Genomic DNA, 9,850 nt, shown 5'->3' on the forward strand with positions numbered 1-9,850 from the left:
GTACAGTCAGGGAGAAAAGTAGTGTCAAAGTTTGAAAGGTCAGAAACACAGTGTGAAAAGACAGTCACTGACAAAATCACCTATAAAACCCTCTTGGAGTGAGAAAATGACTGTTTTAAGCACATTTTTGGAATCCTCATTAAATTTCCTATCCAATAACCTCAAAAAACACTACAAAATTTAGTACAGTCAGAGAGAAAAGTGGTGTCAAAATTTGACCTGCCAGAAGGACAGTTTGTAAAGACAGTCAGTGACAAAATCACCTATAAAACCTACTTGGAGTAAGAAAATGATTGTTTTAAGCACATTTTTGGAATCCTCATTAAATTTCCTATCCAACCACATGAAAAAACACTACAAAATTTAGTACAGTCAGGGAGAAAAGTGGTGTCAAAGTTTGAACTGTCAGAAACATAGTTTGAAAGGACACTCAGGGACAAAATCACCTATAAAACATTCTTGGAGTGAGAAAATGACTATTTTAAGAACATTTTTGGAATCCTCATTAAATTTCCTATCCAATAACCTCAAATAACACTAAAAATTGAGTACAGTCAGGGAGAAAAGTGGTGTCAAAGTTTGAACTGTCACAAACATAGTTTGAAAGGACACTCAGGGACAAAATCACCTATAAAACCCACTTGGAGTGAGAAAATGACTGTTTTAAGCACATTTTTGGAATCCTCATTAAATTTCCTATCCATTAACCTGAAAAAACACTAAAAAATTTAGTACAGTCAGGGAGAAAAGTAGTGTCAAAGTTTGAAAGGTCAGAAACACAGTGTGAAAAGACAGTCACTGACAAAATCACCTATAAAACCCTCTTGGAGTGAGAAAATGACTGTTTTAAGCACATTTTTGGAATCCTCATTAAATTTCCTATCCAATAACCTCAAAAAACACTACAAAATTTAGTACAGTCAGAGAGAAAAGTGGTGTCAAAGTTTGAACTGTCAAAAGGACAGTTTGACAAGACAGTCAGTGACAAAATCACCTATAAAACCCACTTGGAGTAAGAAAATGACTGTTTTAAGCACATTTTTGGAATTTAATATTTCCTATCCAATAACCTGAAAAAACACTAAAAAATTTAGTACAGTCAGGGAGAAAAGTAGTGTCAAAGTTTGAAAGGTCAGAAACACAGTGTGAAAAGACAGTCACTGACAAAATCACCTATAAAACCCTCTTGGAGTGAGAAAATGACTGTTTTAAGCACATTTTTGGAATCCTCATTAAATTTCCTATCCAATAACCTCAAAAAACACTACAAAATTTAGTACAATCAGGGAGAAAAGTGGTGTCAAAGTTTGAACTGCCAGAAACACAGTTTTCAAAGACAGTCAGTGACAAAATCACTTATAAAACCCACTTGGAGTAAGAAAATGACTGTTTTAAGCACATTTTTGGAATCCTCATTAAATTTCCTATCCAATAACCTGAAAAAACACTAAAAAATTTAGTACAGTCAGGGAGAAAAGTGGTGTCAAAGTTTGAACTAATTAATAATATCGCTTTACCAAGGTTCAAGCTGATACTGTACTGTACTAAAAGTTCTGAATTAATATTTTTATTATTAAATCAATACGAAACAAAGTGGGGGGGTCTCCCCCTTAATATACAAGTTGAACAACCCTTGAAAGGGCTCGTAAGGGGGTAGTTAGAGCCCCTTTGTTGTGTGTGCGAGTGAAAAGTGCATTAATGCAAGGAAAATGCAAATTTCCAAGCGCAACAAGGAAATTCAATTAGAATAAGGTTAAGCGAGTAAATATTCCACTGAGAACGGTGATTTTTAACTAAATTTGTAAGGAAAATTCTAAACAACCTTTAGGAAAAGTCACTCAGCGCGCACATCACTTTAATTTAAAAAAAAATCACATTTTGAGTGAAAAACTCGATATTTGAGAATGTACTGAACAGAAAGAGACAAATCGACCGAAACTACGCGGAAAAATGGCAAAAAACCAGCACGCACCCGAAACATTGAACATGCAAAGTGTTGTCAAGTCGCATTTACCGTTTGGAATCGAACCGAATGCGCGTACGTACATATCAGAATGTGACTCACACAAACACCATACTATAATAGACTGGGCATAGTCAATTTACAGGCTTGAATCTGAATTAGTTGGCGGAAAGTTATATGATGTGACACTAACCCGCCATTGTCTGCCAACTGAAGAGTCACATTCTGTCAGCAGTGTTTTTGGGTTTTTCAAACCAACTTATTTTCTCCTCTTAGTGACAAAATCACTTATAAAACCCACTTGGAGTGAGAAAATTACTGTTTTAAGCACATTTCTGGAATCCTCATTAAATTTCCTATCTAATGACATAAAAAAACACCAAAAAATTGAGTACAGTCAGGGAGAAAAGTGGTGTCAAAGTTTGAACTGTCAAAAGGACAGTTTGACAAGACAGTCAGTGACAAAATCACTTATAAAACCCAGATGGAGTAAGAAAAATACTGTTTTAAGCACATTTTTGAAATCCTCATTAAATTTCCTATCTAATGACATAAAAAAACACTAAAAAATTGAGTACAGTCAGGGAGAAAAGCGGTGTCAAAGTTTGAACTGACAAAAACTCAGTGTGAAAAGAGAGTCACTGACAAAATCACCTATAAAACACTCTTGGAGTGAGAAAATTACTGTTTTAAGCACATTTCTGGAATCCTCATTAAATTTCCTATCCAATAACCTCAAAAAACACTACAAAATTTAGTACAGTCAGGGAGAAAAGTGGTGTCAAAATTTGAACTGTCAAAAGGACAGTTTGAAAAGACAGTCAGGGAGAAAATCACCTATAAAACCCACTTGGAGTAGGAAAATTACTATTTTAAGTACATTTTTGGAATCCTCATTAAATTTCCTATCCAATGAAGTGAGAAAACACTACAAATTCGGTACAGTCAGGGAGAAAAGTGGTGTCAAAGTTTGTACTGCCAAAAAGACAGTTTTCAAAGACAGTCAGGGTCAAAATCGCTTGTAAAACCCACTTGGAGTAAGAAAATGACTGTTTTAAGCACATTTTTGGAATCCTCGTTAAATTTTCCATCTAATGACATAAAAAACACTTAAAAATTGTGTACAGTCAGGGAGAAAAGTGGTGTCAAAATTTGAACGGTCAAAAGGACAGTTTGAAAAGACAGTCAGTGACAAAATCACTTATAAAACCCACTTGGAGTGAGAAAATGACTGTTTTGAGCACATTTTTGGAATCCTCATTAAATTTTCTATCTAGTGACAAAAAAAAACACTACAAAATCAGGTAAAGTCAGGGAGAAAAGTGATGTCGAAGTTTGAACGGTCAAAAAGACAGTTTTCAAAGACAGTCAGTGACAAAATCACCTATAAAACCCTCTTGGAGTAAGAAAATGACTGTTTTAAGCACATTTTTGGAATCCTCATTAAATTTCCTATCCAACCACATGAAAAAACACTACAAAATTTGGTACAGTCAGGGAGAAAAGTGGCGTCAAAGTTTAAACTGCCAAAAAGACAGTTTGACAAGACAATCAGTGACAAAATCACCCTAAAAACCCACTTGGAGTATGAAAATGACTGTTTCAAGCACATTTTTGGAATCCTGACTAAATTTCCTATCCAACCACATAAAAAAACACTACAAAATTTTGTACAGTCAGGGAGAAAAGCGGTGTCAAAGTTTAAACTGTCAGAAACACAGTTTGAAAGTACACTCAGGGACAAAATCACCTATAAAACCCTCTTGGAGTGAGAAAATGACTGTTTTAAGCACATTTTTGGAATCCTTATTAAATTTCCTATCCAATAACCTAAAAAAACACTACAAAATTTAGTACAGTCAGGGAGAAAAGTGGTGTCAAAGTTTGAATTGTCAGAAACACAGATTGAAAAGACAGTCAGTGACAAAATCACCTATAAAACCCACTTGGAGTAAGAAAATTACTGTTTTAAGCACATTTTTGGAATCCTCATTAAATTTCCTATCCAACCACATGAAAAAACACTAAAAAATTGAGTACAGTCAGGGAGAAAAGTGTCAAAGTTTGAACTGCCAGAAACACAATTTGAAAGGACACTCAGGGACAAAATCACCTATAAAACCCACTTGGAGTGGGAAAATGATTCTTTTAAGCACATTTTTGGAATCCTCATTAAATTTCCTATCTAACAACACAAAAAAACACTAAAAAATTTAGTACAGTCAGGGAGAAAAGTGGTGTCAAAGTTTGAACTGCCAGAAACACAGTTTTCAAAGACAGTCAGGGTCAAAATCGCTTGTAAAACCCACTTTGAGTAAGAAAATGACTGTTTTAAGCACATTTTTGGAATCCTCATTAAATTTCCTATCCAATAACCTCAAAAAACAATACAAAATTTAGTACAGTCAGGGAGAAAAGTGGTGTCAAAGTTTGAACTGCCAGAAGGACAGTTTGAAAAGACAGTCAGTGACAAAATCACCCATAAAACCCACTTGGAGTAAGAAAATGACTGTTTTAAGCACATTTTTGGAATTCTCATTAAATTTCCTATTCAATAACCTCAAAAAACACTACAAAATTTAGTACAGTCAGGGAGAAAAGTGGTGTCAAAGTTTGAACTGCCAGAAACACAGCTTGAAAAGACAGTCAGGGACAAAATCACCTATAAAACCGTCTTGGAGTGAGAAAATGACTGTTTTAAGCATATTTTTGGAATCCTCATTAAATTTCCTATCCAACCACATGGAAAAACACTACAAAATTTAGTACATTCAAGGAGAAAAGTGGTGTCAAAGTTTGAACTGTCAAAAGGACAATTTGAAAGGACACTCAGGAGCAAAATCACCTATAAAACCCACTTGGAGTAAGAAAATGACTGTTTTAAGCACATTTTTGGAATCCTCATTAAATTTCCTATCCAATGACATAAAAAACACTAACAAATTGAGTACAGTCAGGGAGAAAAGTGGTGTCAAAGTTTGAACTGTCAGAAACACAGTTTGAAAGGACACTCAGGAGCAAAATCACCTATAAAACCCACTTGGAGTAAGAAAATTACTATTTCAAGCACATTTTTGGAATCCTCATTAAATTTCCTATCTAACAACACAAAAAAACACTAAAAAATTTAGTACAGTCAGGGAGAAAAGTGGTGTAAAAGTTTGAACTGACGGACAAGAATGCTTTCCGCACATTCTAGTATAGCTTCTTCAACCAGTTCGTCGCGACCTTGCTTCCCAGCCACTTTCTTCTTTCACTTCAGCGAAAGTTAATCACAATCCTGCAGTAGTGCAGCATGAGCGACGCTGAAACGTTGACTTGAATACTTGTAATGGAGTTGGAAGGTAATTTTACACAAAAAAGTGGCTAAAAAGTTGAAAATTAATGTTTTTTCCGTTTTTTTTTTTTAATTACAAGCCAAATTTTTCGTGGATCTTTTACTATCCGAAGGAGCTAACGCTCCTTGCGACTCCACTTGCTCTGGTTTCCGCAAAACCTCACTTCCCCCATTCTACGATGATGGTTTATTCAAAAAGTAGGTAATAACTCACTTTCTTACAACAAAATCGTGGATTTTACTCTTTTAGGGGCCAAAAGTTCTACAAAACCAACAGATTCGCCATATTTACCGCCAAATTGTACGGTCTGATCTCAGTGTTGGCCATCCCGACCATTCTGGACGTCCTGGTGCACACCAAAAGGTCCGGAAGCTCCTTCACAGCCTACCAACGTTACGTGGCCACCATACTCCACATGACCATATGGTATGAAGAGGATTTCAAGCCTGGTGCATCGAAATTGTGGAATTCCCTGGAGGAAGTGCAAAATTTGCATAATTCGGCCAGCCAGAGCGCTTGCAAGAAAGGTTTGAAGCGGATATCCCAAATGGATATGGTCCTAACCCAATTTGGGTTTATGGGTTACCAACTGATTCATGGGGAATCTTTTGGTATCCATGAAGCTAGCCTGGAGGACTGGGAAGGGTTTTTGCATCTTTGGAGGGTGATTGCCCATCAAATGGGAGTGGAAGAACGGTAAATTTTGTTACAACCCCAAATTTAGGTACTTTACAGAAAATGAAAAATTCAAAGTGTCATATCTCGGTTACTTTTTGGACTACCGGGTGGTTGAACCACTCAAATTAACCCTCTTGAGCTCCTCTTTCCCATGGTGTAAAGCAAAAAATTCTATCCTAAAAACTGCGTACAGGGTGACCAAAAATCGTCAATCACCATACTTTCCATACACACCCTGTATACTGCAAGCAAAAATTGTCCTGAAAACTTACGGTGTTGGGTTAAGAAGTTCATTGGGGACATTTTTGGTCTCTTTCAATTTTTTTGTAACTTTCGCCGTTTTTGAGTTATTTAAGAAAAACTGTTTTGGTGCAACAAATTTTCAAATTAGTTGAAATTGTGTTCTGAAACTTGAGCACCCTGTAACTCGGTTATTTTCTAACGTACAGGGTGGTTCAACCACTCAAAATAACCGTCTTGACCTGCTCTTTTCTGTAGTGTTAACCGAAAAATTCTACCTAAAAAATTGCATACAGGGTGACCAAAAATAGTGACCCACTAACAATTTTGCGTCCACCCTGTATACCAGCAATTGAATTCAGGTTCGTGCGTTGCGTAGTCAGGTTCAGTGGTTCCTTAAGAACATTTTCTCTCTCCTGCAATTTTTTTGTAACTTTAACCGTTTTTGAGATTTTTCCCAAAAACTGATTTAACTCACTTTGACCCAAAAACTAGTTCGAAAATTGACCACCCAGTATCTCGGTTATTTTCTAACATACAGGGTGGTTCAACCACTCAAATTCACCCTCTTGACCTCCTCTTTCCTGTAGTGTTAATCAAAAAATTCTTCCCAAAAAATTGTATACAGGGTGATCGAAAAATCATTTTGGTTTGTTAGGTGTAACTTTAACGCCCTCTAGCGGCCAAACGACGTAAGTTATCAAGTCGTGTGATCATATATTTGGATAGCTCACAGTCTGGACTATCTTTGACTTTCAGTGTCATTTTGACGTCAAGTGTCAAATAACCGAGTTATTCAAGGTTAAAGTGACAAGTGTCAAAAACAACTATTTTTAGTCTGTTAGGTGTAACTTTAACGCCCTCTAGCGGCCAAACAACGTGAGTTATCAGATCATGTGATCATATATTTGGATAGCTCACAGTCTGGACTATCTTTGACTTTCAGTGTCATTTTGACGTCAAGTGTCAAATAACCGAGTTATTCAAGGTCAAAGCGACCAGTGTAAAAAACAACTGTTTTTAGTCTGTTAGGTGTAACTTTAACGCCCTCTAGCGGCCAAACGACGTGAGTTATCAGGTCATGTGATCATATTTTTGGATAGCTCACAGTCTGGACTATCTTTGACGTTCAGTGTCATTTTGACGTCACTTGTCAAGTAACCGAGTTTTTTCGTGTTTACGCAGGTTCAACCTTTGCGCCGGATCAGTAGGCCGGACCAGGACAATCTGCATGGAGCTTTTTCGACGAGTATTCGTTCCAAAAATTCAGCAAAAAAACCCAAAATTTCTAGAAATGTCCCGGCACCTCGTCAATGGATTGTGGACCATCCAGCCCATGTTGAACTTCAACGTCATCATGGGCTTTCTGGAGCAGTTTACCACCAATACCATGATGGGTTACCAAAAGTTGAGTTTATGGGAGAAATGCCTCTACCATTTCATGGAATTGGTGTATTACACGTTGAAATGGGCCCCATTTCGATGGTACTTCAATTACACCCACCAAAGGGACCTGTGGATAATCAGGAATTTTCCATTTCTCGCTTTCTACCAGTTTGGCTTCCAGAAAGGTACCATCGTGAAGGTTTTGCACAAAAACTGCTGATATTTCAATGAAATTGCAGATTTTCACACTTAAATCCAATGTACAGCTAGTTTTAGGACAATAAAATGATAATGACGTCAAAATTTCTTTAGTCAACTTTGAAGCCCTCTAGCGGCCAAACTATCTAACTAACCAACCAATGTTTATATACCGTTGGAAAGCTTATTTTATTGGCTATCCATTGACATATAAAAGTCCATACCTTGTCAGTCAAATAAGACAGTAGTTGAGGTTCAAACGGAACGGTGCATGAAAATTGAAGAAAAAAGTTTGGTCAAGTTTGAAGCCCTCTAGCGGCCAAACTATCCAACTAACCAACCAATATTTATATACCGTTGGAAAGCTTATTTTATTAGCTATCCATTGACATATAAAAGTCCTTATCAAGTCAGTCAAATAAGACAGTAGTTTAAGTTCAAACGAAACAGTGCATGAAAATTGAAGAAAAAAGTTTGGTCAACTTTGAAGCCCTCTAGCGGCCAAACTATCCAACCAACCAACCAATGTTTATATACCGTTGGAAAGCTTATTTTATTAGCTATCCATTGACGTATAAAAGTCCTTATCAACTCAGTCAAATAAGGTAGTTATTGAGGTTCAAACGAAACAGTGTCACCAACCTCAATTAGGGTCGTGCGGAGTACGGAACGTAACTTATTTTTAAAAAATTCAATATTTCTGGAACGGTTTAAAGGAAAAATGTGATTTTTTGGTTGGGGGCTGTCCAGGGTCAGGGCAGTACTAGAAAAAAAAATCAGCCCGATAGGTGACAGGACAGGGCCGTAATTGACTGAAATCCCACCGAGTGTCCCACGGATTTTTCTGGGGAGGGGCCCAAATTTTTGAAACCCAACCAACTCCCAAACGGTGCGTCCTACGACAAAATGTCTTAGAACAGAAAATGCGTATTTTGGGGTGTTCTACTGCACGCAACTGGTTTCGTCTTGATATCTGTAGTGGTTGGGGAAAAAATTGACTTTGAAAAGTTTCAGTTTATATTGGTCAAGGGTTTAAAGAGAGTCAAGTTTGAAGCCCTCTAGCGGCCAAACTATTCAACCAATCAACCAGTGTTGCATACCATTAGAAAGCACATTTCACTAGCTATCCATAGACATATAAAAATCCATACCTTGTCAGTCAAATAAAACAGTTGTTGAGGTTCAAACGAAACGGTGCATGAAAATTGAAGAAAAAAGTTTGGTCAAGTTTGAAGCCCTCTAGCGGCCAAACTATCCAACCAACCAACCAATGTTTATATACCGTTGGAAAGCTTATTTTATTAGCTATCCATAGACATATAAAAGTCCTTATCAACTCAGTCAAATAAGGTAGTTATTGAGGTTCAAACGAAACAGTGTCACAAATCCCAATTAGGGTCGTGCGGAGTACGGAACGTAACTTATTTTTTAAAAATTCAATATCTCTGGAACGGTTTAAAGGAAAAATGTGATTTTTTGGTTGGGGGCTGTCCAGGGCCAGGGCAGTACTGGAAAAAAAATCAGCCCGATAGGTGACAGGACAGGGCCGTAATCGACTGAAATCCCACCAGGTGTCCCACGGATTTTTCTGGGGAGGGGCCCAAATTTTTGAAACCCAACCAACTCCCAAACGGTGCGTCCTACGACAAAATGTCTTAGAACAGAAAATGCGTATTTTGGGGTGTTCTACAGGACGCAACTGGTTTCATCTTGATATCTGTAGTGGTTGGAGAGAAAATTGACTTTGAAAAGTTTACCCTCAAATTACCCATCCTGTGGTTTTTAAGATTTTTAAATTTACAAAAACTCCCAATCTGAGTGCCAAAGCGAAACGCGCATCCAGTCATCGTGAAAAGGCAAAAATTCCGATTAGTCTCATTTAAAAAATTTGTTGGAGACCTTTAGCAGCCCGAAAATCCAAGCCTTCTACGATCCCTAAGAGTAGCGTTAAGATTGCTGCATCTCTCTATTTTCGATCAAATTTCCCGTTATGATTGGTCAGAAATTAAATCAATCCGAAGAAAACTATCAAGTCAATGGACTTTTT

General features: G+C 37.1%; 2 protein-coding genes across 7 annotated transcripts in view; one reads left to right on the top strand and one right to left on the bottom strand.

Annotated features, from left to right (window-relative positions):
• LOC145737422 (uncharacterized) overlaps positions 1 to 9,850 on the bottom strand; it is a 28,463-nt gene that overhangs the window by 13,598 nt on the left and 5,015 nt on the right. The window contains exon 2 of one of the 6 annotated variants that reach the window (XM_081992102.1): positions 5,593 to 5,773. The exons of 1 other annotated variant lie outside the window; for it this stretch is intronic. In XM_081992102.1, the coding sequence (XP_081848228.1) occupies positions 5,593 to 5,637 (45 nt within the window). In that variant the 5' untranslated portion in view covers positions 5,638 to 5,773. 4 more of the 6 variants (XM_081992095.1, XM_081992100.1, XM_081992096.1 and 1 more) reach the window with 4 other exon arrangements.
• On the top strand, positions 5,717 to 7,825 carry LOC145737867 (uncharacterized). Its single transcript, XM_081992709.1, has 2 exons — positions 5,717 to 5,997; positions 7,405 to 7,825. The coding sequence occupies exons 1-2, from the start codon at positions 5,717 to 5,719 to the stop codon at positions 7,823 to 7,825; spliced, it is 702 nt and encodes a 233-aa protein (XP_081848835.1).

This window comes from Ips typographus, linkage group LG14 (assembly GCF_016097725.1).
Source record: "Ips typographus isolate SLU linkage group LG14, UJ_Ityp_2.0, whole genome shotgun sequence".
Lineage (NCBI taxonomy): Eukaryota > Metazoa > Arthropoda > Insecta > Coleoptera > Curculionidae > Ips > Ips typographus.